Source organism: Microtus oregoni, unplaced genomic scaffold (genome assembly GCF_018167655.1).
Source record: "Microtus oregoni isolate MIOR12 unplaced genomic scaffold, Mior012 000029F_ref0000214, whole genome shotgun sequence".
In the NCBI taxonomy this organism is placed as follows: domain Eukaryota; kingdom Metazoa; phylum Chordata; class Mammalia; order Rodentia; family Cricetidae; genus Microtus; species Microtus oregoni.
In genome coordinates, this window is record NW_024543088.1 from 21,430,978 (window position 1) to 21,453,153 (window position 22,176).

Genomic DNA, 22,176 nt, shown 5'->3' on the forward strand with positions numbered 1-22,176 from the left:
TGTGTGTGTGTGTGTGTGTGTGTGTGTGTGTGTGTGTGTGTGACTGGGGGAGAACTGATTCTATCCTATGACTTTGAACTATCTAACTTCTGAATTCTGGCCATTTAGGGGGGAGAATAAGGCATGGATTCCCTTTTGTGGTGTGTTCATTAGCTTAGACCAGTCGTAAGTTTGACACTCCAACATGTTCTGTGCAAACATTTCCAGGTACATATTTCAGGCAGGTCAGGTTTAAATCATAGATATTGTGCCTGGGTTCCTGTCCTAGTCCCAGAACTGGTAGCCTAACCTGGTTACTGATAATGAGTGGTTCATGCTCCATATTATCTACTACTTGGAGTCCTTGCTAGTGTAAAGCTCAGAAGTTCCTATAAGTTTTTACTACACTGCACTAAAATTTCATATTGCCCCCAAAATACCCAAGTAGTTCAGTCTTTTCTACACACAATTCTCTCCCTCTCTCATGTAATTCCACCTGTTCCCATCCTCCCATAAAATATGTTCAATTTACCCTTCTAATCCAACCATTCCAGATTTCATGATGCCTTTTTTCAAACATCTGTGCAATACAGCAGAGAGTTTTCCTTCATAAAAGAGCAGGCCTCTCAGTGTGATCAAACTTGGCCTAACAATGTGCAGTAAGAATAGGCATATACCATCTTATCAAGTTGGTACAAGGAAATGCAGTAGGATAAAATAAGTCTCACAAGAAGGCAGGTAGTCAGAGAGACTCACACTCAAATTGCAACAAAAGCCCCAAGATATGGAACCACAGCATGTACCCATAGGACTAGTGCAGACTCATGCAGTCTCCTTGATGACTACTTGAGTCTCTGTAAGCCCCTATGAGCCCTGCTTAATTAATTTTATGTCTGTGTTCTCCTTTATTCATATACCTCTCTGGGTTCTACAATTGTTTCTACTGTGGACTGTGGTTGTCTGTGTCTGTCTTCATCAGATGTGGTAAGAAGCTCCTGCAATGATACTTGGGCTAGCTACTGATTCTATGGGCATAGCAGAATAACATTAAAAATCACTGTATTTTCTGTGTCTGTGTGTATCTGTGTGTGTGTGTGTGTGTGTGTGTGTGTGTGTGTGTGTGTGTGTAAGAGAGAGAGAGAGAGAGAGAGAGAGAGAGAGAGAGAGAGAGAGATCTTAATCTGCCCTCTATATCAGAGCCATCTAGCTTCTGGATCCTGGACATTTAGTAGGAAGCTTTAAGCATGGGCTCCTTTATGTGGTGTGGTCCTAAGGTTAGACCAATCACTGGTTCGACATTTCAACATGCTCTGACAGACACTGCACAGTCCATTTTGCAGGCAGGGCAGGTTGTAGCATGTTAAAATCCTCAACAAAATACTTTCGAACTGAGTCCAAGAACAAAGCAAAGAGATCACACACCATGATCAAGTAGGCTTTATCCTACAGATATATGGCTTTTTCAGCAAATGAAAATCAGAAATTTAATCCACTAAATAAACAAATGAAGTTAAAAAATTCATCATCATCATCTTTAGAATGTCAAAAAATCATGAGAATTATCTATTGTGATTGCATTGGATGTTTAGGGTGTGTCTTCCAGATGTATGGATGAGTATATTTTTGGATTTTGGCCGCTTTCTTCCATGATCTTCTTGCTGATCTGGTATATGTCATTTACTTGGGACTTTTTCCCTCACCTAGGCCTATATGTTGAAAGTTTGGGTTTTTCATGGTATCCAACATTCCCTGATTGTTCTTTTCCTTATTAAAGAATTATCATAGATTTTCTTTATTGTTTTATGTGTTCTCTCTGTTATCTTCATTTAGATAAATGGTTTTTCCTTTGAACCTTTTAATTGGTACCTTTTCTTTTGTTTAGAAGACTTTATTCATTTATATTATGTATATGGTTTATCTATCTGCCTGTCTGCTGTAATGGCAGAAGATGGTATCAGATTTTAAAATAGATGGTTGTGATCTACCTTGTAGCTACTGGGAATCAATCTTGGGACCTCTGGGTGAAAGGAAGTGCCCTTAAATTCTTAATCCTTTCTCTAGGCCTCACTGAATATTTATATTTTAAATTTATTTTAGTGTGATTGCTGTTAAGTTTCTCTATATTTTTAGTGAAATTAATTCTCAAATTTAGGGTGTATTTTGTAAATTTCATGAGCTTTATTTTTGTGTTTTATGTGGCATCCCAAGGAAACCTTAATTTTTATCTACTTAAGTTACCTTTTTATTCATTTCATTGAGCTATTTCTCTCTCCTTATTATCAGTTTTCTCTTGGAAATTGTTCATTAATTATATAATTATTCATTTATTCTCTTTCCTATGTTTCATCAAAGTTATTCCCATTGACAAACATTTCCATTGTATTTGTAGATTTTGGAGAGGAGATAGTCACTTTATTTTTTACAACATTTGTATTTCTTCAATGAGATATGGGCATTAGTCCTTTTGGTAATTCTGTGCCTGATATGGACAGAGCACTTTGGGGCAGAGGAGAGGATATGCGGGCATGTGAAGCCTAGAATGGAAATGGCTTAATATAATGAAGTAGGTAGATTGAGGCAACTGGAATGCTGTGTAGGATTTGTGTTCTTGTCCAATTTGGTTTTTAGAGTATAGGTGACTGGGTAGAGAGTTTGGAATTTTATAGGCAAGGTCTGAGTTTCAGATTTGGGTAGGGTATACCCTGACTGAGGTCTAGAGTTTGATTTTGATACATGCCTGTGTGGTTAGAGTTGGCCAGAATCATGGATGCAGGACCACAGCTGATCTTGAGAGTTGGGAAGGTTAAGTGGTGGGGAGTTTCATGCAGACTCAGTGGGCTAGAGTATGGAGAAAAATGTTGGAGTATTGGTTGTGTAGATAGGTTTGATGTGATATTAAGATTTCAGATCTTTTTAAAAATGATTCTATTCATTCTTTGAAATGCCATATCTTTATCCAGTGTATTTCAGTCTGGTATCTACATCGCTCTTCTTTTCATAAATTAACCCTATCATCCCTCATTTCCTTATTTGAGTACTTCAAGTACTGCTTTTTATTATTATTTTTATGGTTTGCATTAGCCAAGTAAGTCTAGGTAGCACTATTCATGGCTAAATTTTATGCTTCTGCCCACTGTGACATGGTAAAGATGGTATTGACCATATTACCCTCCAAATTGCAATGCATTCTCCCAGTGACAATCAGCAGTCCAGTACCTACTTAGCTCACTCACATTGGAATTTTGACATAAATATTCTCATATAATCCTTCTTTAGGCAACAACTCCTGCTGTAAATTAATGTTTATCAATTATGTCCTAACCAGGAAAAAAAATTTCAGTTCTCCTTGTGCTTCTGACACACTACAAGTGTACTTTGTGTTTCTGTTTCCTTTATTTTTTATTTTTTTAAAAGAAAACAAACTATCTTGTTTCATTATACATACCAATCCAAGTTTCCACTCCCTTCTCTCCTCCCATATCTTTCACATACCCTCACCCCACCCTTATCTTCTCTGCAGAGAGGGTAAGGCACATTTCTTTGGGGAAGGTACAAGGCCCTCCCTCCTATATGTAGGCTAAGCAAGGTATTCACCCAGAAAGAATAGGTTCTCAAAAAGTCAGTACAAGCAGTAGGGATAAATTCTGGTTCCACTGTTAGTGGCCCCTCAGTCTGACCCAGCCATGCTACAGTAGACCACATTCAGAATGGCTACTTTGGACTTATGCTTGTCCTTTCCCAGTCTGGCTGGTGTTGGTGAGCTCCAATTAGCTCAGGTATACTGTATCAGTGCGTGTATCCATCATGGTCTTGACTTCTTTGCTCATATTCTCATTCCACCTACTCTTCAATTGGACTTTGTGAACTCAATCCAATGCTCTAATGCAGGTCTCTGCTGCTCTTTCCATTAGTTTCTGGATGAAGGGTCTATGATGATATTTAAGATATTCATCAGTCTCACTATAGGGCAAGGCAAGTTCAGGTTACCTCTCTATTGCTTTGGGTCTTAGCTGGTGTCATCCTTGTGGATTCCTGGGAATTCCTCTAGAGCCATGTTTCTTGCTGACCCCATAATGGCTCCCTCAATCAAGATATCTCTTTTCTTGCTCTCATCTCTGTCCATCCTCTACCTTGACTATCCCATTCCTTCAAGTTTTCCCCACCCTCCCTTCTTTCCTCCTCTTCCTCTTCCAACTTCCCTTCTCCCCCAAACACCATGCTTCCAATTTTGTGTTTAAATCTTGTTTATTTTGACTTTCCAGGTGTTTCTATATATGTTTTTCTTAGGTTTCACCTTATTACTTATCTATTCTAGGATCCTGCACAATATATTTTGTTTATACTTATGAGTGAGTACATACCATATTCATCTTTTGAGGTAAAGGTTACTTCACTCAGGATAATGTTTTTTAGTACCATTCATTTGCATGCAAATTTCAACATGTCATTGTTTTTTTTTATCGCTGAGTAGTACTCTACTGTGTAAATGTGCCATATTTTCTAAATCCATTCTTTGATTGAGGGGAATCTAGGTCATTTCCATGTTCTGGTTGCTGCAAAATATGATGCTGTGAACATAGTTGAACAAATTCCTTTGTAGTATGATTGAGCATCTTTTGGGTATATATCCAAAAGTGGTATTGCAGGATGTTGAGGTAGGTTGATTCCCAATTATATGAGAAAACACCATACTGATTTCCAAAGTGGTTGTACAAGTTTATATTCCCACCAGCAATGAATGAGCATTCCCCTTACTCCACATCCTTTCCCACATAGGCTATCATTGGTGCTTTTGATCTTAGCCATTCTGACAAGTATAAGATAGTGTTCCAGGGTGGTATTGATATGCATTTCACTGAATGTTAAGGATGTTGAACTTTTCCTTAAGTGTCTTTTGACCATATGAGATTCTTCTGTTGAGAATTTTCTATATAGTTCTTTACCCTGTTTTTAAATTGGGTTATTTAGAATTTGGATGCCCAATTTTCTTGAGTTATTATATATTTGGGAGATCAGTCATTTGTCTGATATGGGTTGGTGAAGATCTTTTCCCATTCAGTTGGTTGATATTTGGTCTTATTGACTAGTTCCTTTGCTTTACAGAAGCTTCTCAGTTTCAAGAGGTTCCATTTTTTTTTTTATCGTTGCTCTCAGTGTCTGTGATAATGGTGTTATATTTAGGGAGGAGTCTCCTGTGCCCATGCATTGAAGGTTACTTTCAACCTTCTCTTCTATCAGGCTCAGTGTGGTCAGATTTATACTGAGGTCTTTAATCCATTTTGGAGTTGAATTTTTTTGCACGGGGATAGATAGGGATCTTTTTCATTCTTCTGCATGTTAACATCCTGTTGTGCCAGCACTATATGTTGAAGATGCTTTCATCTTCCATCATATAATTTTAGCTTCTTTGTCAAAAATCAGATGTTCATAGGTGTCTGGATTAATATCTAGTGCTTCAATTTCATTCCATTGGTCAACCTCTCTGTTTTTATTACAACACATTTGTTTTCATTACTGTAGTTCTGTAATAGAGGTTGATGTCAAGAATGGTGCTGCCTCTGGAGGTTCCTTTATTGTACAGGATTGATTTGACTATTCTGGGTCTTTTGTTTTTCCATATAAATTTCAATATTGTTCTTTTAAGTTCTGTGACAAAGAAAAGGAATATTATTCTTCAAGGTATGTGAAAAAAGAAAGGAAGTTTGATGGGGATTGCATTGAATCTATAGATTAATTTGGTAGGATTGCCATTTTTATTATGTTGATCCTACCTATCCATCAGCATGGGCAATATTTCCATTTTCTTGTATCTTCTTTAATTTCTTTCCTCAAAACCTTAAAATTTTGTTGAATGATCTTTCACATCTTTGGTTAGTGTTACCCAAAATATTTTATGCTAGTTGTGGCTATTGTGAAAGGTGATTTTTCTCTGATTTCTTTCTCAGCTTCTTTAACATTTTTATCCTGCCACATTACTGAAAGGATTTAGGAGTTCCCTGGTAGAGTTTGGGGGTCACTTATGTATACTCTCCTATCACCTACAAATATCAGACATTTGATTTCTTCATTTCCAATTAGAATCTTATTGCTCTAGCCAGAATTTCAAGAACTATGTGGAAGAGATATGGAGAGAGTGGACAGCTTTGTCTTGTTCCTGATTTTAGTGGAATCATTTTGAGTTTCTCTCCATTTAATTGGCCATTAACTGTCAGCTTCTTGTATATTGCTTTTATTATGTTTAGATATGTTCCTAGTATCCCTAATCTCTCCATGATCATTTTGAAGGGTTGCCTGATTTTGTCCAATTTTTTTTTAGCATTTTATGAGATGATCAGATGGTTTTTTTTATTTTAGTTTATTTATATGATGTACTAAATTGATAGATTTTCATCTGTTGAACCATTCCTCTATCTCTGGGATAAAGCTGACTTAATCTATTTTTTTTTATTGCGAAAAGAAGAAAAAAAAACATAAACAAAAAACAAGTTTCCACCTCCTCCCAGCCTCCCATTTCCCTTCCCCTCCTCCCACCCTTCTCCCCCTCCTCCCACCCTTCTCCCCCTCCCCCCATTCCTCTCCCCCTCCCTCTCCAGTCCACAGAGCAGTCCAGGTTCCCTGCCCTGTGGTAAGTCCTAGGTCTGCCCTGTGGTAAGTCCTAGGTCCTCCCCCCTCCGTCCATATCTAGGAAGGTGAACATCCAAACTGGCTAGGCTCCCACAAAGCCAGCACATTAAGTAGGATCAAAACCCCCTGCCATTGTCCTTGGTGTCTCATCAGCCCTCATTGTTCGCCATGTTCAGAGAGTCCGGTTTTATCCCATGCTTTTTCGGTCACAGTCCAGCTGGCCTTGGTGAGCTCCCCGTAGATCAGCTCCACTGTCTCAGTGGGTGGATGCACGCCTCGTGGTCCCGAATTCTTTGCTCATGTTCTCCCTCCTTCTGCTCCTCCTTGGGACCTTGGGGGCTCAGTCCAGTGCTCCTGTGTGGGTCTCTGTCTCTATCTCTATCCATCACCAGATGAAGATTCTATGATGATATGCAAGATATTCGTCAGTATTGCTCTAGGATAGGGTCATTTCAGGTTCCCAATCCTCAGCTGCCCAAGGAACTAACTGGGAACCTCATCTTGGGCACTAGGGAGCCCTCTAGGGTCAAGTCTCTTGCCCACCCTAAAGTGGCTCCCTTAACTAAAAATTGTGGTTCCGTGCTCCCCTATCCACCTTTCCTTTATACCAATTCTCCTGTTTCCCCAGGTCCCCCCTCCTTCCCTTCTACCCTTTCTCTCCCCATCTCCCCTTACCCCCATCCCACCCCACCCCCAAGATCCCATTTTCTCCCCGGAAATTTGGTCTACTTCCCTTAGCCAAGAGGATAACTATATGTTTTTCCTTGGGTTCACCTTCTTACTTAGCTTCTTTAGGTTCACCTATTGTAGACTCCGTGGTCCTTATTTATGGCTAGAAACCAATTATGAGCGAGTACATCCCATGTTCATCTTTTTGGGTCTGGGACACCTCACTCAGGATAGTGTTTTCTATTTCCATCCATTTGCATGCAAAATTGGATAATTTTTTATTTGTTCTTGGATTCAGTTTGTTAGTATTTTATTGAGTATTTTTCTATCTATTATGAGTGAGATTGGTCAATTACTTTCTTTCTTGGTTGAGTTTCTGTGTAGTTTTGTTTTCAGGGTAATTGCAGCCTCATAAAAAGAGTTTGGCAATGTTTCTTCTGTTTCTATTGTGTGGAATACTTTGAGGAGTATATAAGTATAGGTATTAGCTTGGACTTTCTCATATAATTTTACACTAAAGTCTTTCAGGTCTGGGCTTTTTTTTTTAAAGCTGGGAGGCTTTTGATGACCTCTTCTATCCTTGCAATTTATAGGTCTATTTAAATTCTTCACCAGGTTTTGATTTAATTTTGCTATAATGTATCTATCTAGAAAATTGTCCATTTCTTTTGTGTTTTTAAATTTTGTGAAGTACAGGATTTGTAGTATGACCTAATGATTCTCTGGAATTCCTGAGTGTCTGTTATTATGCCCTACTTTTCATTTCTAATTTTGTTTATTTTGATGTTCTCTCTCTGCCTTTTGATTAGCTTGGATAAGGGTTTGTCTATCTTGTTGATTTTCGCAAAGAACCAGTTCTTTGTCTCATTAATTCTTTGTATTAATTTCTTTGTTTTTATTTTATTGAATTCAGCCTTCAATTTGATTATTTTCTGTCTTCTACTCCTACTGTGTGCATCTGCTTCATTTTTTTCTTGAGCTTTCAGGTGTTCTGTTAAGTCACTGGTGAGAGCTTTCTTTACTTTCTTTATGTGGGCACTTAGTGCTGTGAACTTTCCTCTTAACACTGCTTTCATAGTGTCCCATAGGTTTCGGTACATTGTTCCTTCATTTTTGTTAAATTCTAGGAAGTCTTTTAATTTCTTTGTTTCTTCCTTGACCCAGGGGTGGTTCAATAGTTCACCATTCAATTTCCATGAGTTTGTAGGCTTTCTGAAAGTAGTGTTGTTGTTAAATTCTAACTTTAAACCATGGATATCCAATAAGATACAGGGGGTTACTTCATTTATTTTGTATGTGTGGAAGTTTGCTTTGTTATGTAGTACGTGGTCAATTTTAGAGGCAGTTCCATGAGGTTCTGAGAAGAAGGTATATTCTTACGTGTTTGGTTGAAATTTCTATAGATACCTGTTAAGTCCATTTGAGTCATTCCATCTGTTTGTTCTCTTATTTCCCTGTTAAGTTTCTCTCTGATTGACCTGTCAGTAGGCAAGAGTGGAGTCTTAAAGTCTCCTTCTATTAGTGTGTGGGGTTTGATGTGTAAGTTTAGCTTTAGTAATGTTTCTTTTACATATGTGCTCTTGTATTATGGGCATTGGTGTTCAGTGTTAAGAGTTCATCTTTATGAATTCTTCCTGTTATGAGTATATAGTGTCCTTCTCCATCTCTTCTGATTGATTTTAGTTTGAAATCTACTTTATTAGATATTAAGATATGTACACCTACTTGTTTCTTAGGTCCATTTGATTGGAAAAACTTTTTTCAAAACTTTACTTTAAGGTAATGTCTTTGAGGTTGAGGTGTGTTTCTAGTATACAGCTGAAGACCGGATCCGATTTTTCTTTCTGTTCTTTTAGCATGTGTCTTTTTATAGGTGAATTGAGTCCATTCATATAAAGAAATATTAATGACCAGTGATTGCTAATTTCTGTTATTTTTTCAATGGTAGTGTGTAGGTTTCCCTTCGTAGCGATTTGTTGGTGTATGGTTATCTGTTGCCTGTTTTCTTGTGGGTGCAATTAGTTTTCATGGGTTGGGCATTTTCTTCTAGTACATTCTGTAGGGCTGGATTTATGGATGGGTATTGTTTAAATCTGATTTTGTCATGGTATATAATTTTTCTCTTTCAATGGTGATTGATAGCTTTGCTGGGTATAGTAGTCTGTGCTTGCATTTGTGGTCTCTTAGTGTCTGCAATACATTCATCCAGGAACTCTGGCTTTCATGGTTTACATTGAGAAGTTGGGTCTATTTCTGATAGGTTTACATTTATATGTTTCTTGATCTTTTTCTTTTGCAGCTTTTAACATTCTTCGTTCTGTATGTTTTCCATTTTGATTTTTATATGGCAAGGGGATTTTTGTTTTATCTATTCTATTTGGTGTTCTGTAAACTTCTTGTACCTTCATAGAGATATCCTCCTTTAGATTGGGAAAGTTTTCTTCTATGATTTCGTGAAATATATTTTCTGTGCCTTTGAGCTGGAGTTCTCCTTCTATCCCTATTATTCTTAGGTTTGACAAAGAAAATAAAATTATTCAATGGAAAAAAGAATGCGACTGCACCAACTTGTACTGGCATAATAGGATGTCATCATGTAGAAGAATGCAAATAGATCCATACCTCTTGCCATGCACAAAATTCAAATGGATTAATTACCTCAATATAAATTTGATAACACTGAAACTGATAGATGGGAAAGTGGGAAGTAACCATCAGTGCATGGGTAGAGGAGACCACTTTCTAAATATAACCCCAGTAGCACAGACACTGATAGCAATAATAAATGAATGGGACTTCCTGAAATTGAGAAGCTTCCGTAAAGCAAAAGACACAGTAAATAAGTCAAAAAGAAAGCCTACTAAATGGGAAAAGATCTTCAACAACCCCACATCATATAGAGGACTATTCTCCAAAATATATGAAGACCCAAGTAATTAAACATTTAAATACCAAATAAACCAATTAAAAAATAGGGTACAGTTCTAAACAGAAAAAATTTAACAGAAGAATTTCAAATGTCTGAAAGGCAATTAAGGAATGGTTTAACATCCTTAGCTCTCAGGGAAATGCAAATGCAAATGACTCTGAGATAACATCTTACACACCTGTGAGAATGGCTAAAATAAAAAAAAAATGCCAATAATAGTTTATTCTAGAGAGGATGTACGGTAAGGTGAACTCTCCTCCATAACAGGAGGGAATGCAAACTAGTGCAACCATTTTGGAAATCAGTATGGCATTTTTTTTTTTTCAGAAAATTGGGAATCAGTCTACCACAAAACCCGGTAATACCACTCTTGGGAATATACACAAAGGATACCCAAACATACTACGAGGACATTTGTTCATCTATGTTTATAGAAGCATTATTTGTAATAGCCAGAACCTGAAAACAACCTAGATGCCCCTCAGCTGAAGAAAGGATAAAAAAAAATGTGGTATAGTTACACAATGGAGTACTACTCAGCTGTAAAAGAACAATGACATCTTTAAATTGGCATGCAAATGGATGTAACTAGAAGAAATCATTATGAGTGAGGTAAGCCAGACCCAAAAAGATGAGCCTGGTATGTACCCACTCAAATGAGAATACCAGCTGTAAATTTAAGGATAAGGAGCCTGTAGTTAATGACCCAAGAGAATTAAAGCAACAAACAGAACTCTAAGATAAACATATATAGATCAAACTAGGAAGGAGAAATAGACAAGATTTCCTGAGATAATTGGGGTGGGGGGAGAGGGGAAGATAGAAGGGGAAGAGGAAGGGAGAAGAAGTGTGGGAAGGAAAAATATAGGGAACTGGATGGTTAAGATGGTGGAAAGAAAAGAGAACAAGGAAAGAAATATCATGATTGAGGTAGGCATTAGGGGTCTAACAAGAAACTTAACACTAGATTCTAAGGAATCCACAAGGATAACCCCAGCAAAGTCCCTAAGCAAAAGTGGAGAGGGTTCCTGAATGGGCCTTACCCTGTAGTCAGATTGATGACTGTCTTTGATGTCATCATAGAACCTTAATGCAGCAAGTGATGGAAGCAGATGCAGAGAACCACAGTGGAGCAGTGGCCTAGGTTCCCAAAAACCAGTCTACAAGAGGGAGAAGTGAGAATCTGAGCTAAGAGGTCAAAAACATGATGGGGATACCTACTTAAACAGCTTACCTGAAGTAATGGAAGCCTTCCAACTCTGGTCTGACAGCAAGGGAACTAGTAAAGGACCAAACTAGGCCCTCTGGACGTAGGTGTCAGTTGTATGGCTTGGCAAGGCTGTGCAGTCAATGGCAGTGAGGCCAGCATTCATCCCTAATGCTTGTTCTGGCTTTTAGGAAGGCATTCTTTCTGAAGGGATACATTGCTCAGTCTAGATATAGTGGGGATGGCCTTGGTTTCTCCTGGCAGCAATGTGTTAGATTTCAGTGACTCCCCATGGGAAGCCATACTGTCTTTGATGAGTGGATGGGGTGGGATCAGTCGTGGGTGGAAGGAGAAAGAAGCATGAGGAGATTCTCTGTTTCCTTTGCCAACAGAGAATCCATCTGTGGTCTTATTGCTACAGTTCATATCTCTCCAGCCAGTCATTTCTATAGCAACAATTTGCCCTGGGGATTATAGGCCCTATTCCAGTCAGTTCCCCTGACTTTTCATGGAAATACATAAGAAGATAATCTGTCTCTCACACATTCCATGACAGACAATCTTTGTGCCACATTTCATCTCATGGTTTGTTGGTACAGACCTTAAATTACAGTCTGGATTTTAGAGTAATGTTTGCACAAACACATTAAGTTTTATGAAGTTATGTTTCTATAGTTTAAGTAAAAACTTTTTACCTGGCTATATGATAAAATGGAAAACTTTCTTGTCAGGACATCAGGGAGAGAAATGAGAATGCCTGAACTCTGAACAGAGAATTTTACACTTGATGTTGGAGAACTACATCACCGTTGTCTTTGTTGGTGTGACAGTTATTCTTTCATGATTCCTTGTTTATCATGGTTGTTCCTGTCAAGTATGATGAACAGCTCTTTATGTTATGTTTATATCCAGTTCACTTTCTAATGATAACTTAAAAACCTTGGAGATTTATCATGTAGAATACAATGTTTTAGCTAAGTTTATTTTGTCAATATATTTTTATGCATATCAATATATATGAGTCCATAAGAATATAACATACTGTGATAATATGCTACATACTTAATGAACAATGTCTAGTGTTGATGCCTTTTGAAATCTACTGCTTCAATTAAAAGAATCAAAAAATATTGTAGTTCCCTCAGAATTTCAGTCATGAATAACTGCACGTTGACATGAAATTGCTTTCAGTTGTGCTTCATTCCATTCCACAGCTTCCATTCATTAATCTAAGTAGCAACCCCATCTTTGTGAACCTGGCCAGCAGAAACACAGTGAAGTTCATGATTAACTTTATAGGATTCTGATGTACATTTGAGTTCAGCTTTCCTTTCTCCATTTCTGCTTTGTCTATGTAGAGTTCAACATGCCAGGTCAGTACAAGCTCTAACTATATAACTTCACTTTTGTGCAGAAACTTGAACTCAGCAAGGGAGAAACTCATCATTTTAATTGCTCCTGTTTCATGAGTATCTGTGATACCACACCCTGAGTGAATACTCATTTGATTTCTGAGGTTCTACAGATGGTGAGTGTGCTTGCAGCAGGTGAAAGGTGTTTGATATTACTTTTTTTTTTATTTAGCGAATTCCTCAAGAGAGAATCCAGGAGCTAAAGCAGCATATTGTTTTCCCTGAGACAGAAGAGATGGCTGATTCTACAGTAAGTATGTCTCTGCTCAGAAACTATGCTCAATTTCTTCTGCAAAGCTTATATATTTATGTTGCAATCTTTACTTCTCTGTTTCTCATAGCCTAGCTTACAGAGTTTATTTCCACTGTTATTTGTTTGCCTGTACTTCTCAAGAATGCTATTATTGAGTATTTAGATATATATTGTTTATTCAGTGTGGATTTACCTTTATTTTGTCTTTACCTGCTCATTTTTTTTCTCAGAATATATAACCTCAGCGAACTGATGATGTTCATCACTGGGAATTTCATTATGAGAGATAAATATTGTAACTGGCTGATTTTCATTTTCTCCATAGACCAAATCATATCCTCATATAAAGAGAGGAAATGCAATTGTATGGCATGGCTTCCATCTGAGCACACTGTTTGTTTACTGATTTATATAAATTCATATACAATTACCTGGAATGTGCTGCCTAGCATAGCTATTTCAGTAATGAGATAGTAGAATTAGAAATGTCATATTTTCATGGAAAATAAAAGAAATATATAGAATTCACTTGAGAATCTAGAATGCGGCAGATACACATAGCTTATACTCAGCATAAACCTGATGCTGTTTCATTCACACTACAATTTCCATGCCTTCTTTCTTGGACAATCACTATCAATACAATAATGATGTGACTATGTTTCAAATCATGTTTATCTTGGTTTATCTTAATATCTCAATGTGGACTTCATTCAGAGACCATTAGTTTAGATTTTGTGTTTCTGGTGTTGTATATAGTGTTTCATTCTGAAGCCAGGATGCATTGAATTCACATTATCAGGAATAATTATTTTGAAGTATTTCCAGTTGGTGAACATAAAATATCAAATTTTATGCAGAAACGGAACTTTTCCATAATTATTTTGATTTGTTTCCTTGCATCAGAGGCTCCCTTGCATGGGTCTCCACACATTTCCCATGAACACTTTTTTTAATTCAATATTTCAGAAATATATATATGTATTTATAGGCTTATTATTTTTAATTTTCCTTCTATAGAAAATAGATGTTTTCCTCATATAATTCATGATTATGGTTTTCTTTTTTTCTACTACTCCCAATTAATCTTCACACGTTATTCTATCCAGATCCTCCCCCTTTCTGACACTCAATAGAAAACAAACATTATTAAGGGAGAAAAATGAAACAAAATATAACATGATATAATAAGATAAAACAAACTAATGTAGAATAATAGGAAAAACAAACAATCAGATGAAAATAGTCCAAAAAAAGTTACAAAAGACAGATAGAGATGCAGAGATCCACTACTTTTTAAGGTCATGAATTCCCTAAAACACCAAACTGAAACTGTAATATATATTACATGTAGGAGAAAATGTAATAAAATTTATAAATAAAATAAATCATAAGAAAATGAAAGAACAGAAATTTCTGAGATTACATTATGATTCAGGGAACTTATAAGATGCTGTTGAGTTTATTGAGACTCACTATGCAACTTACCTTTGAGAGTAGTTTTTTATCCCAGCAACAAATCTTTGAAGAGGAGCAAATTTTCATTTAGGTGGGATTATTATTCGGAGATTCTTTCAAGGCTAGGGAATTGGGAATGTGTCCAGTTCTTATTTGAACTGTTAAAGCCCTGTGTATGCTGCCTCAATTTCTTTTCATCAATATGTGTTTCAATCCAGTAAAGGTGGAGGTCTTTGTATGTTTGTGTGTTGGGAGGGATACGTGGGCATCTTCCTCTTCTTTTACATGGTTCTGTGCACCCTGAGGCAAGGTATTTGATGGAGACCTCCCATTCGGCATTGTTTCATGGTCTTTCAATCTCTGCATATTGTCTGGCCGTGAGCTTCTCTATTATTTCTCCTTACCTGTTCAGGAGGAATATCCTCTAATTGGGTGAGCAAGGCTTTGATCTATGTATATTTGATCTATTTATCTGATGTATTGTAGAATGTCATTTAGGAGCAATTTTATTTCTCTCTCTCTTTTTTTTTATTGAGAAAAGGAAAAATACAAGTCTCCGCCTCGTCCCACACTTCTCCACCTCCTCCTACTCCTCTCCCCTTCCCTCTCCAGTCCAAAGAGCAGTCAGGGTTCCCTGCCCTGTGTAAAGTCCAAGGTCCTCCGCTCTCCGTCCATATCTAGGAAGGTGAACATCCAAAATGGCTAGGCTCCCACAAAGCCAGCACATTAAGTAGGATCAAAACCCCCTGCCATTGTCCTTGGTGTCTCATTAGCCCTCATTGTTCGCCATGTTCAGAGAGTCCGGTTTTATCCCATGCTTTTTCGGTCACAGTCCAGCTGGCCTTGGTGACCTCCCCGTAGATCAGCTCCACTGTCTCAGTGGGTGGATGCACGCCTCGTGGTCCCGACTTCTTTGCTCATGTTCTCCCTCCTTCTGCTCCTCATTGGGACCTTGGGAACTCAGTCCAGTGCTCCTGTGTGGGTAGTTTCTTATCCCAGCAACAATTCTTTGAAGAGAACCAAATTTTCATTTATGTGGGATTATTAGTCAGAGATTATTTCTAGGCTAGGGATCTGGGAATGTGTCCAGTTCTTATTTGAACTGTGAATGTCCTGTGTATGATGCCTCAATTTCTTTTCATCAGTACGTGCTTCAATCCAGTACAGGTAGAGGGCTTTGTATGTTTGTGTGTGGGGAAGGACATGTGGGTGTCTTCCTCTTCTTTCACATGGTTCTGTGAACCCTGAGGCAAGATATTTGATGGAGACTGCCCATTCAGCATTATTTCAAGGTCTCTCAATCTTTGCATATTGTCTGGCTGTGAGCTTCTCTATTTTTTCTTTCTACCTGTTCAGGAGGAATATCCTCTTATTGATCTGTGTATATTTGATCTATTTATCTGCTGTATAGTAGAATGTCATTTAGGAGCAATTGTATTTTTCGGTTTTTAGAACAAAAAATATTTTTTGAATTTACCTCCGGTCCCTGGGCTGTCTACTTTCTCGTTCTTTGTCAGCAAAGCGGTGTGAGTTATTGGTTTCATCTCATGGAGTTAGCCTTAAATCACATCAGATTTTGGAATATTACCTTCACAAGCTTTGTGCCACAATTATACTAACATATCTTATGGGCAGGACACCAATGTAGATCAAACGGTTTGGATTTGGGATTGATGTTTGTGTTTCTTCTCAGTACTATGTAGACAATTTTGGTACACCAAAGACTCAGGTTGCGATAGACACCAGCCCCACTTCTATGTGATCAATGAGGTTTTTTGAAATGGAACACTAATTCTATTTTAATCAATAAATCCATATAATGCAAGACATTACCATTTTCGATCACTGCAGTTTTTGCTTCATTTAAGCTGGATGTGTCTGGTAGAATCTTTCTGTATTGCATAAAGCAGAATGACAATATTTTCTCCAGCCAGACAATCTAACTCCTATTTGTTGAAGATGTTTTCTTTTCTTCATAGCAAATTTATTGTTTCTTTATCAAAAATCAGGTGTCTATATGTGTGCAGCTATGTGCTTGTGTCTTTGATTCAATTCTGCTCGCTAACATGTCTTTATTTTTTACAAATACTGTATAGTTTTGATTACTATCTATTTGAAGTACAATTTGAAATCTGATATCATGATATCTTCATTTTATTGCTCAGAATTTTTTTAGATATTCTGGATTTTTTTCATTTTTCACATTGTATTCAATCATTTCTTTTCATTGTATTAGAATCATATGTAAAGAAATGTGTTGGCATTTTGATGTGTACTAAGTAGAATATGTACATTTCTCTTGCTACGATTTTAAATTTTACTTTGTTAATTCTACTGATCCATGAGCATGAGAGACCTTTCCATCATCTGATATCTTCTTTCATTTCTTTCTTCAACATATTGAAATTGTGGTCATACATGTCTTTCACATGCCTGGTTAGGGTACTCCAGGTTATTGGAATTTTTGTGGCTATTATAAACGTTGTTTTCCACCGAATTCTTTCTCAGTTCATTTGGAATCAATATATAAAAGGTGTACTGACTTTTTATAGTTAATCAATGGTTCAGTCATATCGCTGATGATGTTTGTCACTGTGGATAGTACTTCTTGGCAGATTTTGTTTTGCAAATAATTTAACATTTTTTCTCCTTTTCCAATTTGTGTTTCTTTGATCTCCTTCAGTTTTCTTTTGCTTTAGCTAACATTTCAAGTATTGTAATTCCTAGGTGTAAAAAACTTGACAGCCTTGCCTTCTTCCTATCATTATTGGAATATCTTTAAGATTCTCTCTATTTAATTTGATGTTTCTAGAGACTTTCTGCAAATGGTATTTATTATGTTAGGTATGTCACTATCAATATTATTTCTAATAATTTTATCATGAAGTTGTGGAGGTTGGATTTTTTCAAAGGCATACTTAAGAAAATCAACAAGATAGAAAAACCTTCATCCAATTACCTAAAATTCAAAGAGAATATCCAAATTAAGAAGAATAAAAAAATGAAAAGTTGGACAGTAGCCGATAATAATGAGGAGCTCATAACCTGTATTTCACTAAATAAAATAATATAAAATTAATGAATTTTTTCAATTATACCTTTAAAAATTGCTCAATCAAGATCATATAAACAACTTAAGTAGACCTATGAACACTATTGAAATGAAGGCAGTCATTAAAATCATCTCCCAATGGAAAAGAAAGAACAAAATCCAGGGTCAGAGATTTAGGACATAATTCTTTGTTCATGGTCTCCCTCCTTCGGCTCCTCATTGGGACCTTGGGAGCTCAGTCCAGTGCTCCAGTGTGGGTCTCTGTCTCTGTCTCCATCCATCACCAAAAGAATGTTCTATGATGATATGCAAGCTATTCATAAGTATTGCTATAGGATAGGGTCATTTCAGGTTCCCTATCCCCAGCTGCCCAAGGAATTAACTGGGGACCTCGGCTTGGGCACCTGGGAGCCTCTCTAGGTTCAAGTCTCTTGCCAACCCTAAGGTGGCTCCCTTAACTAAGAATTGTGCTTCCGTGCTCCCCTATCCAACCTTCCTTTATCCCAATCCTCCTTTTCCCCCAAGTTCCCCCCTTCTTCCCCTTCTCCCCTTTCTCTCCCCATCTCCGCTTACCCCCATCCCACCCAACCCCCAAGATCTCAATTTTCTCCCCGGCAACTTTGTCTACTTCCCATAGCCAAGAAAATAACTATATGTTTTTCCTTTGGTTCACCTTCTTTTTTTTTTCTTTTTTTTTTTATTGAGAAAAGAAGAAAAAAAACATAAACAAAAAACAAGTTTCCACCTCCTCCCAGCCTCCCATATCCCTCCCCCTCCTTCCACCTTTCTCCCCCTCCTCCCACCCTTCTCTCCCTCCCCCAACTCCTCTCCCCCTCCCTCTCAAGTCCACAGAGCAGTCCGGGTTCCCTGCCCTGTGATAAGTCCTAGGTCCTCCCCCCTCTGTCCATATCTAGGAAGGTGAACATCCAAAATGGCTAGGCTCCCACAAAGCCAGCACATTAAGTAGGATCAAAACCCCGTCCCATTGTCCTTGGCGTCTCATCAGCCCTCATTGTTCGCCATGTTCAGAGAGTCCAGTTTTATCCCATGCTATTTCGGTCACAGTCCAGCGGGCCTTGGTGAGCTCCCAGTAGATCAGCTCCACTGTCTCAGTGGGTGGGTGCTCGCCTCGTGGTCCCGACTTCTTTGCTCATGTTCTCCCTCCTTCTGCTCCTCATTGGGACCTTGGGAGTTCAGTCCAGTGCTCCTGTGTGGGTCTCTGTCTCTATCTCTATCCATCACCAGATGAAGGTTCTATGATGATATGCAAGATGATGATATGCAAGATATTCATCAGTATTGCTCTAGGATAGGGTCATTTCAGGTTGCCAATCCTCAGCTGCCCAAGGAACTAACTGGGAATCTCATCTTGGGCACTTGGGAGCCCCTCTTGGGTCAAGTCTCTTGCCCACCCTAAAGTGGCTCCCTTAACTAAGAATTGTGGTTCCGTGCTCCCCTATCCACCTTTCCTTTATCCCAATTCTCCTGTTTCCCCAAGTCCCCACTCCTTCCCTTCTACTTTTTTTCTCCCTATCTCCCCTTACCCCCATCCCACCCCACCCCAAGATCCCAATTTTCTCCCCGGCAATTGGGTCTACTTCCCTTAGCCAAGAGGATTCACCTTCTTACTTAGCTTCTTTAGGTTCACCTGTTGTAGCTCCGTGGCCCTTATTTATGACTAGAAACCAATTATGAGCGAGTACATCCCATGTTCATCTTTTTGGGTCTGGGACACCTCACTCAGGATAGTGTTTTCTATTTCCATCCATTTGCATGCAAAATTCGAGAAGTCATTGTTTTTTACTGCAGCGTAGTACTCTGGCGTGTATATATTCCATACTTTCTTCATCCATTCTTCCATTGAAGGGCATCTAGGTTGTTTCCAGGTTCTGGCTATTACAAATAATACTACTATGAACATAGTTGAACAAATGCTCTTGTCATATGATAGGGCATCTCTTGGGTATATTCCCAGGGGTGGTATTGCTGGGTCCAGGGGTAAGTTGATCCCGAATTTCCTGAGAAACCGAAACACCGATTTCCAAAGTGGTTGCACAAGATTGCATTCCCACCAGCAATGGATGAGGGTACCCCATCCTCCAAAGCCTCTCCAGCAAAGACTATCATTGGAGTTTTTTATTTTAGCCATTCTGACAGGTGTAAGATGATATCTCAATGTTGTTTTGATTTGCATTTCCCTGATTGCTCAGGAGGTTGAGCATGACCTTAAGTGTCTTTTGGCCATTTGAACTCTTCTGTTGAGAATTCTCTGTTCAGTTCAGTGCCACATTTTTTAATTGGGTTAATTAGCATTTTAAAGTCTAGTTTCCTGAGTTCTCTATATATTTTGGAGATCAGACCTTTGTCTGTTGTGGGGTTTGTGAAGATCTTCTCCCAGTCAGTAGGTTGCCTTTTTGTCTTGGTGACAGTGTCCTTTGCTTTACAGAAGCTTCTCAGGTTTAGTAGGTCCCATTTATTCAATGTTGCCCTTAATGTCTGAGCTGTTGGGGTTACACATAGGAAGTGATCTCCTGTGCCCATCTGATGTAGAGTTCTTCCCACTTTCTCTTCTATCAGGTTCAATGTGTTCTGAATGATAGTGAGGTCTTTAATCCATTTGGACTTGAGTTTTGTGCATGGTGATAGATATGGTCTATTTTCATTCTTCTACAGGTTGACATCCAGTTATGCCAGCACCATTTGTTGAAGATGCTTTCTTTCTTCCATTGTATACTTTTAGCTGCTTTATCAAAAATGAGGTGTTCATAGGTTTGTGGGTTAAAATTCGCGTCTTCTATATGATTCCATTGGTCGACTTCTCTGTTTTTATGCCAGTACCACACTGTTTTCATTACTGTAGCTCTGTAATAGAGTTTGAAGTCAGGGATGGTAATGCCTCCAGACAATCCTTAATAAAAAATATTAGATCATTTCTTATGAAATTTACTGCTATTATATTAGAAGCTAATGTAATTTAGCTGAGAGTAGAACTCCGTATTAAACCAACTAATGATGAAATAAGGATATAATATACATTGATGAAAACTATAGCTGTATTATAGTACCAGCAGTGTATAAACATCAGTCAAACTATGGAAATCTATAATTGTAATGACAGAGAAGAAGGTTAGAAGGAGGCAAAAAACTGGCTAAGCAATGAGAGGAAATTACAAGGATTTTGACTGGTGCAATGGAAGAAAACTGTGTACTACAGAAACATGCAAAAGTTAAATCCCAGTTAAACAATAAAAGAAAATAATTAAGATGTAGTGAAATGAGAGTGAATCTGTTAAAGAATTATAATAGGAGAAATACAATAAGGAAATATACAATGAGTAATATAACTACACTGTCAATCAGGGTACATATTAAGTGGTTTGCCCTTTTCTTTCAACTTACCCCATTGCAAGTCATGTAGAAAATTTGATGAAGGATAAGGTACTGTTTGTTATATTAACTCTAATCTATAAAATCATCTGTATGACATGCTTGCTGTTCACAGAGTTGTTAAATCAACATTTTTGTTGGTGCTTTTAATGTTTCCTTAGTAATTTTGATGAGTAACTTACTGTAATTTAGTTCTCATATTCATCTTGTGTTCTTGAAGCAGTGGTGGATCCCTGTAGCTTCAGGGGTAAGTCAGCTTAGGATGTCAGCTGATTCAAGCCATGAATCAGCTACACAATCTGCAACCTAACTTGTTCTTTATAATTCTTCCCACAGTGTTCCTACTATTTATTCAGTTAGAAGTCAGTCTCTTTTGAGCTCCCCTCAAACAGGTGTGACGCCTTTCATGGTCTTTCCCAGTAATGTCATTGGTATAATTTGCAGTAGGATTTGTGCTTCATTCTTGGATATGGCAATTCTGCCCCTGTCTACACATCTTACTTTTCACTCATTTTCATTTGACAGCTGTGAATGCATGCATGGTTTAATCTTTACAGCTCTTGTCTCTTCAAATTTTGGTTCCTAATGAAACAATTTGCCTTGAGAATAGAGGCCCTTAATTGGTGAAATCTGGAACTGCACATGATGCTAATTTGGCTCCCATTCACATACCCCATTTCAGCCTGTACATCTACAGTTTAATTTTGTCCTACATGGCTTAATATTTCAGGCACACAGATTTTTATTTATAGACTGTATTTTGGAGTATGTTTTTCAAATAATGCTAATCCAGTACACATCATGTTTTGTGATGAACTCTTGTATTCTTTTTCTAAGTAAAGAAATTTGTACCTGAGCCCCTCATAATCTATTTTCTTTCATGACAGGGAATCTTGACATTCCAGGATGTTGCAATTGATTTCTCTCCAGATGAGTGGGACTGCCTCAACGTTGAACAGAAGGCTTTGTATAGGGATGTCATGTTGGAGAACTATAGTAATATGGTCTCTGTGGGTGAGACTTTTTGTCATGTTTCCGTCTTTACTATGATTTTTTTTCTACAAGCATGTATTATGTCTATGCCTGAATTGCTAGCCTTACTTTTACATGTCAATTTAATAAAAATCTTGGAGTTCATCGTGTAGAACCCAATAATTTTTGTAACTCTATCTCATCAATATATTCCTGAATCCTGGGAATGACATT

General features: G+C 37.8%; 2 protein-coding genes and 1 gene segment (V, D, J or C); all 3 read left to right on the forward strand.

Annotated features, from left to right (window-relative positions):
• Positions 1 to 22,176, forward strand: part of LOC121464736 — a 994,671-nt gene that overhangs the window by 451,656 nt on the left and 520,839 nt on the right.
• Positions 1 to 22,176, forward strand: part of LOC121464737 (immunoglobulin lambda-1 light chain-like) — an 840,936-nt gene that overhangs the window by 301,390 nt on the left and 517,370 nt on the right. The window lies entirely within an intron of this gene.
• The window catches only part of LOC121464627 (zinc finger protein 420-like), a 160,334-nt gene continuing 149,244 nt past the window's right edge, over positions 11,087 to 22,176 (forward strand). Inside the window, exons 1-3 of the mRNA XM_041677656.1 lie at positions 11,087 to 11,131; positions 12,993 to 13,070; positions 21,858 to 21,984. Coding sequence (XP_041533590.1) covers positions 11,087 to 11,131; positions 12,993 to 13,070; positions 21,858 to 21,984 — 250 coding nt within the window. The remainder of the gene's footprint in view (positions 11,132 to 12,992; positions 13,071 to 21,857; positions 21,985 to 22,176) is intronic.